At 57.7% G+C, this 18,301-nt stretch overlaps 4 protein-coding genes across 15 annotated transcripts in view; 2 read left to right on the top strand and 2 right to left on the bottom strand.

The window, feature by feature from the left end:
- Nucleotides 1–3,335, top strand: part of NCOA1 (nuclear receptor coactivator 1) — a 185,237-nt gene extending 181,902 nt beyond the window's left edge. For 6 of the 9 annotated variants that reach the window (XM_054821103.1, XM_054821098.1, XM_054821094.1 and 3 more), the window contains 2 exons: nt 696–785; nt 1,940–3,335. In XM_054821103.1, coding sequence (XP_054677078.1) covers nt 696–785; nt 1,940–2,107 — 258 coding nt within the window. In that variant the 3' untranslated portion in view covers nt 2,108–3,335. Of the gene's footprint in view, nt 1–695; nt 786–1,792; nt 1,850–1,939 lie in introns of all 9 variants that reach the window. The other 3 variants (XM_054821102.1, XM_054821101.1, XM_054821099.1) reach the window with 3 other exon arrangements.
- Nucleotides 3,336–4,488: 1,153 nt separating this feature from the next.
- PTRHD1 (peptidyl-tRNA hydrolase domain containing 1) lies at nt 4,489–5,876 on the bottom strand. The gene is made up of 2 exons (XM_054822508.1): nt 5,556–5,876; nt 4,489–4,787 (listed from the first exon to the last, which is right to left on the bottom strand). Exons 1-2 carry the CDS (start codon nt 5,805–5,807, stop codon nt 4,617–4,619), a joined length of 423 nt encoding a protein of 140 aa, XP_054678483.1. The 5' UTR covers nt 5,808–5,876; the 3' UTR covers nt 4,489–4,616.
- CENPO (centromere protein O) lies at nt 5,837–11,256 on the top strand. Its single transcript, XM_054822507.1, has 7 exons — nt 5,837–5,946; nt 6,344–6,580; nt 7,045–7,214; nt 7,576–7,687; nt 8,291–8,550; nt 8,923–9,094; nt 10,460–11,256. Exons 2-7 carry the CDS (start codon nt 6,550–6,552, stop codon nt 10,582–10,584), a joined length of 870 nt encoding a protein of 289 aa, XP_054678482.1. The 5' UTR covers nt 5,837–5,946; nt 6,344–6,549; the 3' UTR covers nt 10,585–11,256.
- Nucleotides 11,257–12,533: 1,277 nt separating this feature from the next.
- The window catches only part of ADCY3 (adenylate cyclase 3), a 21,671-nt gene continuing 15,903 nt past the window's right edge, over nt 12,534–18,301 (bottom strand). For 3 of the 4 annotated variants that reach the window (XM_054821565.1, XM_054821562.1, XM_054821564.1), the window contains exons 5-20: nt 17,796–17,923; nt 17,445–17,603; nt 17,200–17,362; nt 16,958–17,116; nt 16,695–16,837; nt 16,446–16,607; nt 16,267–16,354; nt 16,045–16,161; nt 15,542–15,801; nt 15,375–15,456; nt 14,770–14,928; nt 14,345–14,491; nt 14,102–14,215; nt 13,905–14,031; nt 13,560–13,684; nt 12,534–13,308 (exon numbers count right to left, since the gene is read on the bottom strand). In XM_054821565.1, coding sequence (XP_054677540.1) covers nt 13,126–13,308; nt 13,560–13,684; nt 13,905–14,031; nt 14,102–14,215; nt 14,345–14,491; nt 14,770–14,928; nt 15,375–15,456; nt 15,542–15,801; nt 16,045–16,161; nt 16,267–16,354; nt 16,446–16,607; nt 16,695–16,837; nt 16,958–17,116; nt 17,200–17,362; nt 17,445–17,603; nt 17,796–17,923 — 2,316 coding nt within the window. In that variant the 3' untranslated portion in view covers nt 12,534–13,125. The remainder of the gene's footprint in view (nt 13,309–13,559; nt 13,685–13,904; nt 14,032–14,101; nt 14,216–14,344; nt 14,492–14,769; nt 14,929–15,374; nt 15,457–15,541; nt 15,802–16,044; nt 16,162–16,266; nt 16,355–16,445; nt 16,608–16,694; nt 16,838–16,957; nt 17,117–17,199; nt 17,363–17,444; nt 17,604–17,795; nt 17,924–18,301) is intronic. The other variant, XM_054821563.1, reaches the window with a different exon arrangement.

The following is an 18,301-nucleotide window of genomic DNA, read 5'->3' as shown; positions in this document are numbered from 1 at the left end:
CCGTGTGTCCTCGAGGGGTGCAGAGATGTGCTAAGCATCTCTGGCACCTCCAGCCCTCGCGGTGGGCTGGCAGCGGTTCCGTTTGTAGCCGTGCATCCCTAAGGATGCCCACCGTGAGGGCGCAGGAACGGTTGGCTACGGGATCTTTCCGCAGTCCCACCCCTTTGGCGAGATCCTCCCTGGGCCAGACTGAGATTCCTCCCACTTTTGTAGCTGCTGGAGTTTGTCTCAGCTGCATTAAGCTCCTGGCTTCTTGGTTTTTGCGTGGGACACTGCGGGCTGGGGCTTGCAGCCTCCCGGGGGAGAAGCCGCGGGGCTCAGCAAAGGAGGTTGGTCCCTCCTGTGAGCTGGCTGCGGTCCACGAGATGAGCCGGCAGCTTTTACCCCTCTCGCCGAGCAGCTGGGCGGTGTTTCATGCTCCTTGGGGTGGGCGAGATGACCCCAGAGCCAGCAGCAGCCCGAGGCAAAGGTGCAGAAGGTGGGGAGAAAGGTGGAAAAGCCTGGATTCCCCCCACGGATGCCCCAAAACCCTGCAGCTCACGGTGCAGGGAGGATACTGGCAGCACAGTCCCCCAGCGCTGCCCCATCCATGAGCATCCCCTCCCCAAATCCCCTCCAAACTCAGCTCGGGAGGGTGGCGAGTGCCCCTGCAGCGTCCAGGAGCCCCGGCTGAGCCTGGATCTTGCTTTTAACAGGTAAATGACCCGGCGCTGAGACCCGCGGGCCTCTACTGCAACCAGCTTTCCTCCACTGACCTTTTGAAAACAGAAGCAGACGGGGCGCAGGTCAGTAAGAAACTGCTAAGCACATCTCAGGTACCCCGAGGAGTTTTGACGGGCTTCCCCCCCCATAAAGGCTGAACGTCCCCGGCCGTACCGGCTCGGCACGCTTGGTTTCCACCGGGGCCGGCCCCGGTTGGCGGGGGTCGGGTTGAAGCCACCGTGATCCCACCGGCTCTGGGTGACGGCCAGCCCTCGGGGACGCCGGCGCAGCTCGCCAGCCCTCTTCATATCAAAGCTTGCGCCGCTGCCGAGAACGGTGCTGAGGAGCGGTGATGTCGCGGCCGAGCTGGAAAAATAAATGAGTGTTGGTGTTAAACGCCCCTCGCCCCAGCTCCGGGGTGACAGCGAGCGGGGAGGGTTTCTTTCCTAGGCTTGGCCATCACCGGAGCGGTCGATGGCCCCTGCGCCACCACGGTGCAGCCAGGCTGCCACGTTAAAGCGCGGCGGAGCAAGGAAATTTGGATGGGGGAGGCTGCGGGGGCAGCATCCATCCCTGCAGGCAGCGCTGCCGGACGCTGCCCGTCCCTCTGAGCGGCACTGAGCACCACCAAAGTGCGCCCAGCCACCCGCCGGCGCCAATGCCTGCGGCTCCCGGCAACGACCCGCTTCGTCCCCATCTCATCCGACACCCGCCGGCGTCACGGCGTCGCCTCCCCTTCCCTGTAGCGCAGCTTTGGTTTTGCAGAGCCCGTAGGGACGTGCCGGCAGCACCGCCAAGACACACCAAAGCTCTTAATTTTGATCAGCCGCGCTGGACCTCGCTCAACCACCAACGCCACCCCACAACCACCGGCACGGCCACCACGCCGCGGCTCCTCCTTCACCCGGGGGATGCCAGGCTGGGAGTTGGTTGGTTTTTTTTTTTGGGTTGTTGCTTTCCCCCCCCACAACAAAAAAAAAAATCCATTTTATTTTTTTTACCCCCTTTTTTTTTTTTTTTTTTTTTTTTGGATGAGCAACGTTACGAACCTCGCAGAGCCGAATGAGTTGCAGCGGTTTTCTTTTTATAGGACAAGAAGACAGAAGAGTTCTTCTCTGGGGTGGCTCCAGACTAGAGGAAGTCTCTAGTGAGTTTCCACTTCACGTAGTACCCAGATCCGCCGCCGCCGGCCCTTGCCCCGGCTCCGCTAAATCCTCTTTTCTCTTTTATGTCCCAGCAGGTACAACAGGTTCAGGTCTTCGCCGACGTACAGTGTACAGTGAATCTGGTAGGAGATCCCTACCTCAACCCGCCGGCTCCTTTGGGCAATCCAAAAAACGCCGCCGGACAACCGCCGCCGCCGGGCCAGCAGAAGAGCCTTCTTCAGCAGCTACTGACTGAATAATCGCTTTTCGAGGAATGTGAAATTTAAATAAGAAGACGTACAGAGATATATAAATATATATATTATATATTTTTCTGAGATTTTTGATATCTCAACCCGCAGCCATTCTTCAGCTCGTAGTGTTTGGAGTAAAAAGGGGTTTTTTTTTTTGTTTTTGGGGAGGGGGGTGGGGTTTTTCCTCCTTTTTTTTTCCCCCCCCTTTTTTTCCCTTTGGTTTTTTTTCCTCCCTCTTTTTTTTTTTTTTTTTTTTTTTTTCACAAAAACGGATATCGGCGAAGCGACGAGGCGGGACAGTCGGTTTCTCGAGATTCTCAAAATTACAGATGATTCTTATTTTTGTAATCATTTTGCTGGCTTCTTAATCTGGAAGAAGGTGTCTCGGGGAGGCGGGGAGGGGGAGAAGGCATCTGGAGGACTGCGGCGGCGGCAGGAGGAGGAGGAAGAGGAAGAGCAATCTCAGTTTCAGCTGGATCTGTCACTGATCACGTCTCGGCGCGGGGCACGGAAGGGGATCGGCGCTGGATTTCTGCGGGAAAAGCCATTTTTGGGGGTTTTTTTGGGTTGGTTTTTTTTTTTTTATTCACGCTTAAACAAAACCCCTTCTCTCCCCTCCGCCCCAGCCCGCTTGTGCGTACAATCAGCTTTTTCTAGCAATCGTGAGTTTGTCGGTTTTAAAGAAAAAAGGAAAAAAAAAAGAAAAAAAAAAAGTATTTTGACCCACCATTTTTTCCATGTTTTATGCTGGTTTCAGGCCTCTGAATGAAATGGGGAGGGAGGGGGACTACAATGTGTATATTACAACAGGAGGAGGAAAAAAAAAAAGACAAAAAAAAAGACAAAAAAAAACAGTTTGGGGAAAAAAACCGCAATAATTTTTAGGGGGAAGGATGGGGGGAGGGGTCTGTCAATTATTGTAGATAAAATTTTCTGATTAAATATTAAATAAAATTAAGCAGTCAGTTCTTTCTGCTTTGATTGTGTTTAACAGCTGAGGTAGCTTAAACTATTTAAAAGAATAATAATAAAATAATAATAATAATTGAATTCTCTGTTGGGAGATAGCTTATTTTTTTTTCCCCTCAAGCCTGTCACTGTAAATAGCTCTGAGCTCTGTATAAATTTGATTTCTTCTCTCTTAGTTGGGGGAGTCGCTTTTAATATTCACCGCTGATTATTATTTTTTTGGGGGGGGGTGCAGGCAGCTACGGGGGATTATTTTTCCCCCCCCCTCTCTAAAAATCGCGCTGGTGTGTGGAAAAAAAAAAAAAAAAAAGTGTAGCTTTGTTGAATTTATAAGAGTTAAAGAACCGGAGTTGCCAGCTAACGTTTCGTTGTTTCTGTGCCGACGGGGATGCCGGAACGGTGCCGGGGTCGTTTGCCGGGGCAGGAGGTGTGGGCAGCCGCGGGTCATCCCGTCCTCGACTCCTCTGTCGCCGCAGTTCGTTATGCTGGAGCTGGAAATTAGCCGGTGTGCAGAGTTTTGGCGACACAAACAGCATCATAAATCCCCAAGTGCTGTAGAGAAAATATTTATAGGGTGCGCGCGTGGTTATCGATCACCGAATTTAGCGCTGGAGCATGGCACAGTGGGCACCGGGAAGAGGGGAGCGGACCCCGCGCCGCAGTTCAGCTCCTCGCGGTGACACCGGGGGGGTTTATTAAACCCGGGGGCAGCTTTAAACCCAGACCCTCACGCTGTGGTGCTCGGGTTTGCGGGCAAAGGGGGTTTGGTGACACTGAGGTGGAAACGCCACTCGGGTTGGCTCTGGCAAGAGCAGCGAGAGGGAAATCGGTGGGGGACGGGGTGACAGCGGCGTTAACAGCACGACCTGGATGGGGAGAGGCGGGGCAGCCACACTTCTGGCTGACAACACACTTTTTTTGTTAACCAACTGGCTCATTTCAAACATTTTGACTGTAAACGAGGCGGGACGCAGCAGGACAAGGTCTACAGCGAGTCCCGCTCGCCGGCCGATGCTGCCGTCTGCTGTTGGCGTGGTTCCTGGCAGGGTTTCATCGCGCGCTTCGGTGCGAATAAAATCACGGAGCGAGGGGCGGAGGTGGGAGAGGCACCGGGAATGCAGCCACGCCGGCAGCGGAACCACCACCAAATCCGTGGGGAGGACCAGAGCCACCGGACAGCTGTGCCTGCAGCCAGGCCCTGCTCACGGAGCTCGGGCACAGGGAAAAGAGCCCTTGGGATGGACGGACAGGGAAGCTCAAAGGGCTGCCCGAGGGAAAAGTCGCCCCTAAAAAGCAGCAGAGACATTTTGAAGCATGGCAGAACCTAAAAGTTCGCCTGTGCCAGCCACAGGACGACCTACAAGCACGCTGACTGCAGGCAGAGCGGATTAATACAACACGTAGCCACCTTCTGCACAGAATAACATTTAATCCTCCCCACCAAAGAGCCGTTTCACGCTCTGTAACTGCTATCACCATGCTAAGAGACTACCTGGGGCGAGATCGGCTCTGGCCCAGGAGCGGAACTGCCTGTGCCTGCTCGCGCTCACTTCAGCAATTTAAATTTCTTGAGGTGCCGGTGCACTTGGTCCTTCGGGTAGGGCCTGAGCGCCAGGCAGGTGGCCACGTCTTCGGGCTGCTCAGTCCACACTTGGTGGTCGATGCTGTGCTGCTTCAGGGTCTCTGCCAGCGCCGTCAGGGCAGCTTCATCCGGAGCCTGGGGAGAGACAAACTCTGCTGTGAGGGCTGCGGTGTGAAGCGGCGCTGGGTACCCGGCGAGAGGTGTGGGGCTGAGGCAGAGCAAGGCAGCTCATGCCAAGCATGGTGGCTGGGGCAGGCAGCTGCCCGCACACAGGTACCAGGATGGGCAATCCCCATCTTACCCAAAATGCATTTTGTTCATGCAGGCCCTGACCGCACCACCAGCCTCTGCAAGCACTGGGGGTAGGAGCTGGGGGTTGTGAGCAGACACAGGTTGTAAACCTTCAAAACCACGGGTTTTTCCCTGGAAAGCTGGCCTGGCTCAGCACGCTGAGGCAAACAGCTCTGCCCGACCCCACGCCCGCACAGGGGAGCCCCTATAACCCCCCGAAACCCCCTCACGAAGTAGCGGCCGCTGCTGCTGCTGCGGCCCCGGGTGGTTATGTGGGGTCATGGGGAGAAACGGCGGCTCCGGGACCGGAGGCCTCGCAGGGGCCAGAGGCCCTCAGGGAGTTTTGGCCGCGCTTCGCCCCGCGGCTGAGCGAGGTGATTAGAAGGGACACCCGGGGGCTTGAAAGCAGGCCGGGCTCGGGGGAAGGCGAGTCACGGCCGACCCCTCCCTGCCTGGCCCGGCCGGGACCGAGGAGCCGCCCCCGCAGCCACCGCCCCTCACCGCCCCCTCAGGGCTCCGCCGGGCCGGGCCCGCCCCAACATGGCCGCCGCCCGCCCTCCCTGAGCGCAGCGATCCCGGCGTGCCCCGCGGCTCCCGGCCTGCCCCGCGCACCTCCAGCACGACGGTGCGCATGGCGCCGCCCATCTCCAAGTAGGTGCGTGTGTCGGGGTGTTGGCGGTACGCGTGGACGGCGGCCAGGGCGGCGTGGCAGCCCTGCGCCACTACCGCGCCCAGCGGCCACGACCGCGGCGGCCGGCCTAGGTCCCCCCGCAGCACCACATACTGCACCAGCGCCGCTGCCGCTCCCGCTCCGGGCGCCGCCATGCTGCCGTACGGTACCGCACAGCCTGCCGGGAAGCGCATGCCGGAAAGCACCTATCGAGAGGTACTGACACCGCCATTTTGTTGTACGGCGAACGGTAACGGAGAGGGAAATGGCGTCAGGGGAGGTGACGTCCTTCCGGCAGCGCTGAGGCGCGCACTTTGAGCGCCGGTTGCTATGGTGAGTGCGGGAGCCGTGGGGGATCCGGGCCGGGGTGGGTCAGGCCGGGGTGGGTCAGGCCGCCGGCGCCCAGAGCCCCTCGGCGGGGCCCGCTCGCCCCCCTTGTGCGGAGGCCCCCGGCTCCCCCGTTGTCCCTGTCCCCCTGGGCGGGGTGCCCGGGGGTCGCGGCCCGGCCCAGCCCGTCCGTGCGGGGAGAGCCCCCCTCCCCCCCCCCCCCCCCGCCGCCCCCGGGCGCCTCCCTGTCCCCCTCCCGGGGCTGTGGTGGCTCTGCGGGCTTGTCCTGCTGGCGGAGGCCGGTGAATCCTGTCCGTGCCTGCGCTCCCCGGGGGGTTTCCGTGTGGGGCTGGTGTGAAATGGTGGCTTCTAGGAAATGCTGGGTTAAAACGTGTCATTTCAGCCATCGGCCCGTGGGATTGTCCCTGCGTGGGGTCGTCCCGGGGGTTAGACCTGCCCTCGGCGCTTCTCGGAGTCCCGTTGCGGCAGCAGGAGGAAGAGGAAGGTCCCCTGAGGAAGAGCACCCACTGTCCCCACGTCGCCGCTTCCCGAGGGACGGAGGAAGGGCTGACATCCGCCTTCCCGTTCGCAGGAGAGTGGCGAGGGAAGATGGAGGAAGGGAAAGCGTATTCACCAGATGGTGAGCTGCCTGGGGTGCAGGGTGTGCTTCCTATCCAAGCGCAAAGTGCGTCCTGCAGGAGCGAACCCTAAAATTCCTGGGGCCAGAAGTGGTCCCCTTGGCTTGCTGTGTCGTGTCTTGGCCAATTTAGGGTACGGGGGCTTCAGAGATGTCACTTCACTGCTCTGTGCACTGGGGTGGAAGTAAAACCGGGAATCTCTTGGGATCGGCCCTGGTGTGTTTGCTAGCTTACCCTGCTTTCCACGGGCACCCCAGTGTTTAGGGTCTGCTGGCGCTCGGCCTCGCTGATTAATATTCCCAAAATCCTCTTTGCCAGATGTTTGCCTGTCCTCTGCCCCTCAGAAAAGCTGTTGTCGGTGGTTTCTTTATGTATCTGCAATAAATCTACTCGGTTTGGGTACCGCAGTGCAGACCACTAATAACCACAGCCTGGATTTTGGAGCGTGTTGTGTTTTTCCTCGCAGGGGTGTTTGCTCACCTGGAGATGCTGGAGGCGCGGGCTCATGAGGCAGCTGTGAAGCAGGAGGAAATGGAGCAGCAAGAAGAGAAGCTGGCCAGGCTGAAAGCGAGAGCGCAAGAGCTGAGACTCCAGAGGGATGAGCTGCGGGCTAAAGTGGAACTGCAGGAAAAGGGGGTGAGAGCGAGCTTTGGTGTGCTCCTGTACTCAGCGTGTAGTTGCTGAGGTTATTCATACGGAGACAACTGTTATTTTTTTTTAATTTTCCCTTTTTAAGTGACATACAGGCCTGATGTCTCCTGTTTTCAGTACAGTGTAGTCCAGAACTGCTGGGTCTACTGGCTTGAATGTTGTGTTGCTATTTCTGACCTCGTTTCTTGAGTTTTTTCTCCCCTCTTCTGCTTCATTTCTCCCCTCTTCTACTTGAAATGCCATCTCAGAGCCGGGTTATTATTTCTCTGTTGCCTGACTCTGTTCCCTGCAGGTGACATGTTCATGTTGGCAATTTCTGACCTTTTTTCTCTTCTGGCTTTTGCAGCAACTTGGGAAAGGAGGAGTCATGTCGGATCCAGCACAGCCCAGTGCTCGGGCTGTTTTAGAGTGGAAGATAAAAAGTGTTGAGGCCACGCTGCAGGTCTTTTACCTCACAGGTAAGGCCTCGAGATTTGCGTGTGTTCCACCAATGACTGCGTGGTGCTAAATTCTGGAAAACAAGCCTGATGCGAAGCGTGATTTCCCTGCTAATGCTGCTGTTGTGCTCAGAGCCTTTAGAGTCTGAAAATTCTGAAAGAGCCGTAACCTTGGAAATCCCTGCCTTTCCCAGAAGGCCTCTGGGATGTTGCAGGAACTATTATTTACTGAACTGTATTGTTTAGACTGAGGTGTAGATTCTGGAAAAAGTATAACTACCTTAGTCCTAATAAAATCTTTGGGAATTGAGGCAGTTAAATATCCTCTGGGTATTGCCCTCCCTCCGCCCAGGGCAGCCTGTTCTCCCTGTCGTGCCAGAGCCAGGACCATGTTTGGAATTATTGGGAATTTAAGCTACCATTAAGCAGCTTAGAGGTCCTTTGTTAAAAAGTTGTTGTTTTTTACGTCTCTACGTTCTCACGAGTCTTTAATCCCACTAGAGAGTGGCCTGAATTAGCAGAGCAAGAGGATGCAGCCCCTTTTGCAGCCTGTGTTGCCCCAGCACAGCCGCCTCACGGCGCTGAGTTAGAGTAGCGCTGAGTAACCCCTCTCTCTGACCCCAGGGATCAGCGGGAAGCTGACCAAGCGGGGAGTGTGTTTCTGCATCAGCACAGCTTACGAGGGCACCTACCTGGATTCCTACTGCCTGGACCTGCTCATCAAGCCCGAAGTGCAGATTCACCGCCACTCCGTCCCCGTCTTCATCCCCCTGGAGCAGATCGCCAAGAAGTATTTGCAGACGGACATCAGGCGCTTCTTGTCCGTCCTGTCGGACCACCTGAACGCTTACGCGGGGAGGAGGTACCAGGCAGACCAGTTACAGGTACTGGTGGCCCCACCAGTGTTGTTCACCGTCCTTTTCCTTTTGACATACCTCGTGTTACGAGTCTCTGAAGTGCTGGGGGGAATGTGGGCGGTTTTCTTTATGTGGCGTACTCACAGTTCTGGTTTTTAGAGCTTCACAAATTATCATGTGACTATAAACTCTACCTGTTTCATCGATTGTCATGTACTTGGATGTCTTGCTCATTTAAAATTTACTGCCAAAAGCAAAGCTGTTCAATGTACAGCCACATACAGAGCATATAGGCATGCCGGGCTGGTACAGAGGGTGAGGGCGCTGCACTTGGCGAGCTCCTGGTCCTACCATGATGCACTGACTCCCTTCCTAACTTTCGGGTCCTCGTCCCTGCAGGAACACTTTTCAGACCAGGTAGAAGGAACCTTGCAGAGAAACTCCTTGTGTAACTTGCTGGTCTTCAGTTACAACGTGTCGAGTAAAAGCAAGACCTTTCCGTTCAAGGTGAGGCTGCTTTACGGAGATCTCTGTTGCAGCCTCCCCACTGAAGTCGTCGTTTCCTGCGCACGTAAGTGGATGGTGCGGGGGTCGGTCTGGGGGTGTGGGGTGGGCAGACCATGCTGTGGTTCTGCAGATGGATGGAGTTCCTTTCCGGTTTGGGGACAGAAGGGAGCAAGCTGTCATATTTCTGTGGGAGAAGGGGTTGTGTGCAATCGGTGCTGGGTCTTGAAGCAGTTGTAACACATCCCTAGCACGAGAGCACAGATCTCTGGCAAGACAGGGCGGCTGGAGGGAGGGAAATACGATGGGGCCGAGAAATGAAAGGCGTGAGTGCAAGCTTCAGACGGACGAGCAGCTCGTTCCCAGTTTGCGTTGCTGGGAGCGCAGACTTCGGCACGGTCCCAGCAGGATCAGGATGCTGTTTTCACAAGTCTCACGGCTCTGCACACGTGGGAGAGCTGGGTGAGCAAGTGCAGCCAGAAACTTGGATGCCGTCAGTTTTAATCGCAGTGATAGTTTGTTCCAGTTGGCTTAATGGCCTTGGACTTGTTCCCGATCCTTGAAAACCTGGCACCCAGCCCCAGAATCCTTCCGTAGGGTGGGGGCTACTTGTAGGCAAATAAGATGCGATCCTTTCAGCATCAGGAATCTCTCAATGCAATCAGAGAAACAATTAATTGAGGCCTGGTGTTGGGATGTCTGTGCAGCCAGGCCCTCGTTGCTGTGAGGTGTGCTGGCATGTACTGCAGTGCGACAGTAGAGAGAGGCAGGAGCGAGGTTTATGATCCCCTAGAAAGGGTCAGGGATACAGTGAAATACTCGTAACAAAGATCTAAATACTTGTAACAATGATCTCTGCCTGAAAATCTTTCCCTGACGCCACCCGCTCCCCCTCCTCCGTATCAGGAACGCTACGTCCTCCTGGTACGGCAAAGGCTGACTGCGATGCTGAGCGTCTCGTGGGACTAATAATCTCTTCTCTCTGCCATCAGTCACCGTCTCGGGCTGGTTCTGCGAGTGCCTGGGCTTGTGGTTAGGCTGAAGGAGTCGTCGTGTACTGTATCACCAGTTTCCCCTCTCCTTTACTTGCAGTCGCCGTCCCTTTATGGGGAAAGTTCTGCCTTTGCTCACAAATTTCAGCGTCTTCTGAGCTAAGAGAACAGCTCGCGGCTGAGGCTCCCGCACCGCTGTCCTCGCCCTTCAGCAGCCGGTGTTTCTTACAGCGCTTGCGCTTTCTGCAATCGTTCAAATCCCGTGGGGGAGCTGCAGGACAGGGAGGGTTAGGAAGGAGAGAGTAGGGTTATGAGAAGAAAAACTGAATGGCGAGAGGGAAGAACTCTCTGGGGACAAGGGAAGAATGAGACGCAAATAGTTTTATGCCGGCAATATGATTTTTCCTTTCCCCACTGATCCGTTCGCTTCTCTCTGCCAGCGGACGCTCCTGTATCTCTAGCGGAGACGGCAGCGGCTCACTCAGACCTGTTTCGCCGCGTGGCCCTGCACAAAGCCTTCCGCTCCTTCAGCAGCGCTGACGAAAGCGTGGATGGAGCGCCGTAAACCACCCTGGCTCCCCTCGGTAATGCGCCTCCCCGAGCTCCCCTGCCTGCGGGGAGCGATCTGGAACTGCAAACGTTTTCTGTGGACTGCAGTGTTGCTGCTGGGAACCCCCCGAGGAAGCGATTGGCCCTGTTTGAACCTTGAGAGCAATGTTTCCGTGAGGCTTTTGGGTGCCTGTTGTTGCAGGTAATCTTTCCTCAGCGCCGTGCTTCTTGTTTGAGTGCTGATCTCTGCCGTTGGTGCCGCAAAACTCCACAATTGCAAGAAATGAGAAATTATATTAAAAGTTCAAGGTCTCGGTGCTTCGGGGGCGATGCCCCAGGGATCAGCACTGCACGCTTAGCCAGCGCACCTCGAAAAGAGGGGAGCAAGCGGAATAATCTCTGCCCTGCTTACGGCAGTCAGGAAGGGACTTTGTGTTGGGAGCTGGAAGGGGTTGAGGGACAGAGGTGAGGTTTAGTTATTGCCAGCAGCAGCCCGCGGGCTGTGGTAACCCCCACCCCGAGCGTGAACACTGAACTTTCCAGAAGATTTTGCACCAGCAGCAGCTCTACACGTGCTATTTCTTTCCCTTCAGGCGTGGGGCAGATTTGCTGGTGTCCCATCGTCGTGCTTCAGGTCTGGATCAGATCTTTAAAAACTTTAAAAATCAGTGCTTTAACAACTTGTTAATAAAAGTTCTACGTCACTGAAATTGTGGTGTTTTAAATTAATTTTTCTTATGATTTCCTTTAGCCTTAGAATGTGGTTTAGTTGAATAGAACGGGGTGTAAATGTGGTTTAAATGACAATATTTTCTCCTGTCTCATTTTTAAGTCTGTCCCGCGTGTGATAAGGCACAGGGAAAGCACTTTTATAATTTTTTAAATTGTTTCTGTAATCATTAGAGCTCCTTGTCCAGACTGAACTGGACACCCTGTTTATATGTAACCTGGCTTTTGAGTGTCCTAGCTCCAGGTGGTGATTCCTGCCCCCAACGTTCAGAGCTGCTCGTGAGGCTGACACCTCGCAGCTCGAGCCGCTTTTAGGTGCTGACAGCCCGTGGGGTGCTCGCGTTTGGCTGTTGAATATCTGCTGCTGATGGCCGCTGTGCACCGCCAAAAGGCATTTTCATTGTCCCACATGGCTTTTAATTCCACGGTTGCGTTTTCTTCTGTGAAAAATGTTTGGAAGGAGGAAAAAGTGCTTTTGGGTGCCCCACCTGTGCCTGAGGACAGACTTTCGTGTAAGTCCCTGCCCTCACCTTGCGGATCTTCCCTCTGAGGGGAGGCAGAGCCCTGCCTTGCTGCGGGGCGAAAGTCTGGGCCATGCTTTTGGGGGAAATCGTGGGAACTGGACACTTAAGCTGCTAGGGTTAAGTGCCACAGCTGGTCACAGAGGCAGCGACAGCGGCAAAGCCAGGCTTAACCCTGGTCTTGGTTGGGGATTAAACTCCCGTATCGTTGGTGTCACCATTCCCAGCGTTTGGGTACTCTGCTGCCAGAGCCAGCTGAGCCCCAACAAGGCAGAGGAGCAAATGCTGCCACTGTGAGGTGCTCAGCCCTGGCACCAGCCTCCCCTTGGGGACCCCTCCAAAACCAGCAGCCCCCCAGAAGGGCCGTCAAGCCCTTCTCACCTTCTCCACATCCCCCAAAACAAAGCAGGCGCAGAATCAAGCTTTGAAATTCAACTGCTTCTATTCAAGAAACTAGTGGTGTAATTACACTCTGTGGGTGCCTCCGCCTTCTTGCCCGGGCCCTGGCCGCGTCGGGTTTAACACACCGGTCCCCTCCTCGGCCGGTCCCGGGTCCTCTCTCTACCAAGCGACAGCGAAGTGACAGCAGCCGACCGCAGCGTGCACGGGGCAGCGAGCCCCACCGCAGGGAGGGACCAGGCACAGTTAAAAATATAAATGTCGATCTGTACTCTTATATTATATATATTTATATATCTGAAATAATATTGGTTCCTTTTTCTTCTTCCCCGAGTCAAAGGCGGCACTGCGCTCTCCATCTCCTCAATCTCCTAACTACGGTGGTTTGTGACCAGGATGAACTTGGTACGAACTAACGGCAAACCCTGGACGCTTCTGGTTTGTAGCTACCGCTCCCGGCACGCAGGAGAGACGTGGTGTCTTCCCATCCGGCCCTGAGTTTGGATCTCCTCGTGCCGAGCGCATGGCGGTCGGAGCCCGCGATGCTACTTTAATGTCACGCTGTCCCCCGGTGCGGTTGATATCGGGAAAGGCAGCGTGTGTCCCTGGCCACATGTCCGCCGGGGGCTGCGAGCTTGTGTGCGCTTGCGCGTGAGCGTGAACGGCCGGAGGAGCTCGCCGGGGTGGCCTCGCATCTCCCTCCTGCTCAGCCGCAGGCACGATGGAGCAAAAAAATCCCGCCCCCCAGAAACCTCCGGCGGGGGCTCGGAAAGGGTCGTGCGATGGGGTTGGTTTCTTGAGTTCGGTTTTGGATCCGGACTGCGGTGGGATGGACGTTCCCCGGCACTGGGCCCTGCTGGGCGCCGGGAGGTGGTGGCTGTGGTGGTGGGCAGGCGGGTGGCAGACCCTCACGAGCTGTCCACCACCTGATGGGGCAGGGTGACGGAGGAGCCGTTGACGAAGGAGCCCTGCTTCTCCCGGCCCTTGAGGAAGAAGGTGAGCAGCTCCCCTTTGCCCTTGACGTAGATGGCTCCCCGGCGCACAAAGCGGAAGCCATACTCCTTCAGGATGAGGTGGGTCTCCTCCACCACCTGCGGGGACAAATGGATGCGGTGGGAGGCCGGAGGGGTCCTTGACGTGGGGAGCAGGGACCCCCCCCATGTGCTGCTTGGACAACAGGTCTACCCACCTGCCCTGTTCCCAGCTGGGAGGAGCCCCCCAGCCAGCCCCAACCCCCCGTGTGCTCCTGACAGCACTGTCCCCCTCCCACCCAAAGCCTGGAGTGTTTTGAGGGCTGCAGCCCCCCACGGGTTGGCTAATTGTCCCCCGCTCGTCACCCCACCTGTATGTTCCCCATCACACCGGTGGACTCCATCCTGCTGGCCACGTTCACCGTGTTGCCCCAGATGTCGTAGTGTGGCTTGCGGGCACCGATGACGCCCGCCAGCACGGCCCCCTTGTTCATCCCTGCACAAGATGGGGAGTGGATGTCACCGCCATGTCTGGAAGGGACATCCCAGTCTGCAGGAGAGTCTGTCCCAGGGGATGGGTTGGGGCAACGAGGTCCCCCTGCAGCCCCACTGCCTTCAGCTGCTGAGCTACAGCTGCTGCCCAGTGTCCCACTGCTGGCAGGGAAGGACAGACCGGGGACATCGAGGCAGACGCTGCCCAACGCTCCTGGACTTGCCTATGCGGAGCATGAAGTTGTTGAAGGACTGGTAGTTGATGTTCATCAGGGTCACCTTCATGGCCAAGGCAAAGTCGGCCAGGTCGGCCAAGTGCTGCCAGCGCTCCTTATCCGACAGGGTCTCCTTCTGCAAGGGCAGCATGGGTCAGGCCTGCCCCCCCCTTGCCTGCTGTCCCCCCACTCCAGGGACCCCTCACCTTGGTGCTGTAGCCATTGGCGTTGGCATCAGGGGTCACTCCAGAAGCGGCCATGTAGGTGCTGCCGATGGTTTTGATTTTGGTGATGCACCGGAATTGGGGTTCATCCAGGAGCTGAGCCGTGGAGACAAGACCCTCAGGCACTCCGGGGCCATGGCAGTCCTTCTGCCCCCAGATGGGGCAGGAAGAGAAGGTCTGGCCAAGCCCCATGCCATCCCTGTGGCCAGCTCCATCCTGACTCACCGCGTCAAAGTCGGAGATGATCTCATTGAGGAACCGCAGGCACTCAATGCCCCCATTGTTGATGCTCTCCTCTGTATAGAAGTCGGCAAAGTTGGGGAGGGAGGCGAACATGACACCAATCTCATCGTAGGACTGGCTGTACAGCTCCTGGGGATGGGATGGTGGCTGTGAGCTGAGGATGTGCCCACATATCACACCAGCACCTCCAGCAAACCCAAAGTCTCCCGTGAAGCCATCTTCCCTTGGCACATGTGAAAAAATGAGGGTGCTCTGCAACTTCACCTTGCACGGCCAAGACATCGTCTTCATCCAACCAAAGATGCTCAGGCAGAGCCTATGGCAAAGCCTCTGGATCTGGATCCCACCCCTCTCCACTCCTCCCCCCAAAAAATGGGGGCAAATAGCCCCTCCTGGGTGCCCCTCACCTCATCCCGCTTCTTGGAGCCCAGGAAGTGCCGGGCCACGTGCTCGGGCAGCATGTTGGTGACAAGGGCCTCATTCCAGCGCCGCATCTCGTAGACCCGCTCCTTCTGGTCATGGACATCGATCTTCCAGAGGAAGAGGGTCCTGGCCAGCTTCTCCACCTGTGGGTGGGGGCATAGGGCTGCACCGCCAGTTCCCACACACCAGTGGGGCCCCTCCATCGCTGGGCCACTGTTGGGCCAGTCTGGACTTGGGGACAGCCTGGAAGAAGGCTCTGGGATGAGGTGAACCCTAACTGGGGACATGAGACCTGCTCCGAGGTGCAAACGGGACCCTCGCGGGGCAGGCATGGGCCTTAGGGCCACCATGTTGCTGCCCACCCCTAACCATGGGGGCAAGACAGAGGTGTTCTCTGCACTGATGTGGTCCTGGAGAGAAAGATCTTCCTTGGGTGGGCTTCCTTGGAGAAGAGTCGGAGATGCTGTTCAGAACTGGGGACAAATCCTGCTGCCTTGGAGCTTGCAAGAAGTAAGGGCAGGGGCTGAGGGTGAGGGTGAGGATGCAGAGGGGAGGGGAGCTGCTTGGGGTGGGGGAGCAGGTCACTCACGTGGCGAGAGAAGTAGTAGAAGCTGAGCATCACGACAAAGATCATTGCCGTCATGGAGTACTTGGAGGGGACCAGCGAGGACCTGCGGGCAGAGGCAGTGGGGCGTGGGTGGGTAGTGGGCACGGCCGTGTCCTCCACCCCATGCCCACCCCCCCGCCACCCCTTACGTGCTTTGCTGGCTGCGTCGGTGGTCATACTGGTCAAAGATGTGCTCCCAGGCATAGATGTTGACGGCACCAGCAGCCCCGGTGATCAGCACCATGAGGGTCAGCTTGACCATGTGGCTGACCTGCACCAGCATGATGGTGGCCACCAAGGCCAAGAGGGCGATGTAGCTGTAGTACTTGGGCTGCTCCCCGCAACCGCCCGGCCGTGGTGGTCCTGCCGTCCAATTGCCCATCCCGCCATGGTCCTGCCAGCAGCTGAGCTGGGGGCATGAGGGCAGGGTGAGGAGGGGGGGCATGGGGATGGGGTGCCCCTCGCCACAAGCTGCATGGCCACCCAATGGGACAGGGTGCTCTACACAGCAGGAGGACACTCCACCTAAAATCCCCCTCTCTGCAGTGCAGCCCTGCTAATTTCTTTAATGATCGACTGTGCACAATTATGGGCTCTCGGGATGAAGGCTGGAGCAGGCTCAGCTCTGCTGGCAACCAGACCGGTGGCTCACCATGTCCACGATGTCGGCCATAGTGACAATGATGATGGCGGCCATGGCCCAGGTGTTACGTGCCCAACGGGTCCTGTCGATCCAGGTGGAGAAGGCCACAAGTTTTTTGGGGAAGACCTGCGGGGAGATGAAAGTGTGTGTAGGGGTTCACCCAGGCAGGACATGGTGATAGGACATCACAGTGTGCCATCACCATGGGTAGTGAGCCCATCTTGCTCTCACCCGGGGGAAGATGGCAGCCAATGAGCAGAGGGTGAGGATGAGCAGCAGGATCTCCCCCACCACAAAGGTCACATAGTTGGCCACCAACCTGCCAAAAAGGCCAAGAGGGGATGGGTTTGAAGCCCAGTGAGGCCAAGCATGGCTTGGGGCCACCCATCCCCACCACCTCCCTGCCGTACCAGGGGTCGATGAAGACCTCCACCAAGGCAGTGAAGAAGAGAACGACGCAGGAGCAGCTGAAGGCAGCCCCACTCTGCTTCTCCTTCTCCACTGAGTAGCGCGTCTCCATTTCGGGGTCAATGAAGCGCATGGAGAGCCGAAAGGTGCTCTTCCCCTTCAGCCTGTCGGTGACACTGCCCGTCAGCGCCCGGCAGCACCGGGGACCTGCCGAGTCGTGCCAGGACACGCTGCTGGGCGGGGTGACTCACGCCTGGATGGACTCGCGCTCCAGCAAAGCTTCGTTGAGCAGCTTGTTGAGCTCCTGCTCGTTCTGCGAGGCGTCGATCACCCGCTCGGCCAGGTCCCGCAGCCGCAGCCGTCGCCGAGGGTTGGGGAAGGAGGGGTTCACCGCCTGTGCCGACACAGCCGAGGCATCAGCAAGACCACGCTGGCACCGGCGGGATGTTCAACCACCCTGGTGTGGCTATCAGCAGCCCCCAAATGCAGGTGAGATGCTTTTCATGGGCTGTACCTCTCCATCCTCCTCCCCAGTCTCCAGGGTGCCCCTCACCCTGGCCTCGGGTTCCTCAGGCTCCTCGGGGCTGGTGCAGGCCAGGCTGAGGCTGCCGTTGCGCTCCTTGGTGTTGACCAACGGTGGGGACCCACCATGGGACGAGGTCAATGACAGCTTCTGCAAGGTGGCAGGTGGTGAGTCACAGTGGGGGTGTCCCCACCACCCCAGCTTGCTGCGGCGCCACCGCCGCCACCACTCACCACCCCATTGATGCCATTGCGCAGGGGCTGCTTGGGGACCACGACAAGGTAGGTGACGATGCCCTTCTCCTTCAGGTACTCGCAACGGGACCCACCTTCCCCTGGCTCCACCTCAAACTCGCCCTTCAGGCAATCCATGGTGCTCTGCGAGATATGCACCCGCCTGCCGGCACCGGGTGCCAGCGTCACTCTTGGGTGCAGGGCACCCCGTCGCCGTCCCCCACCACCCCCCTGGAGATGCTCACCCAGGGATGCCGCCTGCCTCCATCTTGTTGGCCACGGTGACATCGGTGGACCACACGTCGTATTGCCAGCGCTTCTGGCCCAGCACGCCCCCCAGCACCGTCCCACTGTGCACCCCCACCCGCATGTCCACCGCCGTTTTGGTCTTCTCCCGCACGTAGCTGGGGGGGAGACAAGGATGATATGGGGGTGACCCCATCCCAACGCAGCCCCACGGCCCACCCCATCACTAACTATCACCCCTCCATTTTTTAACTCATTTTGCAGAAGCCAGACCCCCAAAGCCCCCCAGGGTGCACCCCAACCCACCGGGACCCCCCTGCCCACCCCCTCCCCGAGGAGAAAGCCCTTACGAAATGGCCTCCACCATGGCCAGCCCCATCATGATGGAGCAGACAGCGTGGTCCTCCCGGTACTCGGGCAGCCCGCAGATGCAGTAGTAGCAGTCGCCCAAGATCTTGATGCGCAGCTGGTGGTATTTCTGGAGGGGAGGGGGGCACGGTGTCAGCCGTGGGACACCCCACCCCGCCATAGCCCCCTCCATCCCTCCCCTGGCTGACCTTGACCCACGCAGAGCTTTCTGCGCCTGGCAGGGACACAAATCATCGGATTTTCCATTTCCACCCTGCCTCCCCCGAGGGCTCGGCTGGGAGCCCAGCTGTACCCCGTCTGGGGGGCGACCCTCCTCCTCCCCCCCCTTCCCAGCTCTATTTTTGCAACGCAGGGCAGGGCGTCTCCCGCAGCCCAGAGCAATAATATTTTAACCTCCTCATCCCCGTCCCGGGACGCAGCTTTTGGCTGGGGCAAGGGTGAGGGTGTGGGGTGGGGGGGGTGGCTGAGACCTGCCCCGCTCATTACA

This window comes from Grus americana, chromosome 3, assembly GCF_028858705.1.
Source record: "Grus americana isolate bGruAme1 chromosome 3, bGruAme1.mat, whole genome shotgun sequence".
In the NCBI taxonomy this organism is placed as follows: domain Eukaryota; kingdom Metazoa; phylum Chordata; class Aves; order Gruiformes; family Gruidae; genus Grus; species Grus americana.
Note: the sequence above shows the minus strand (reverse complement) of the source record. Positions and strands in the feature narration are given on the sequence as shown.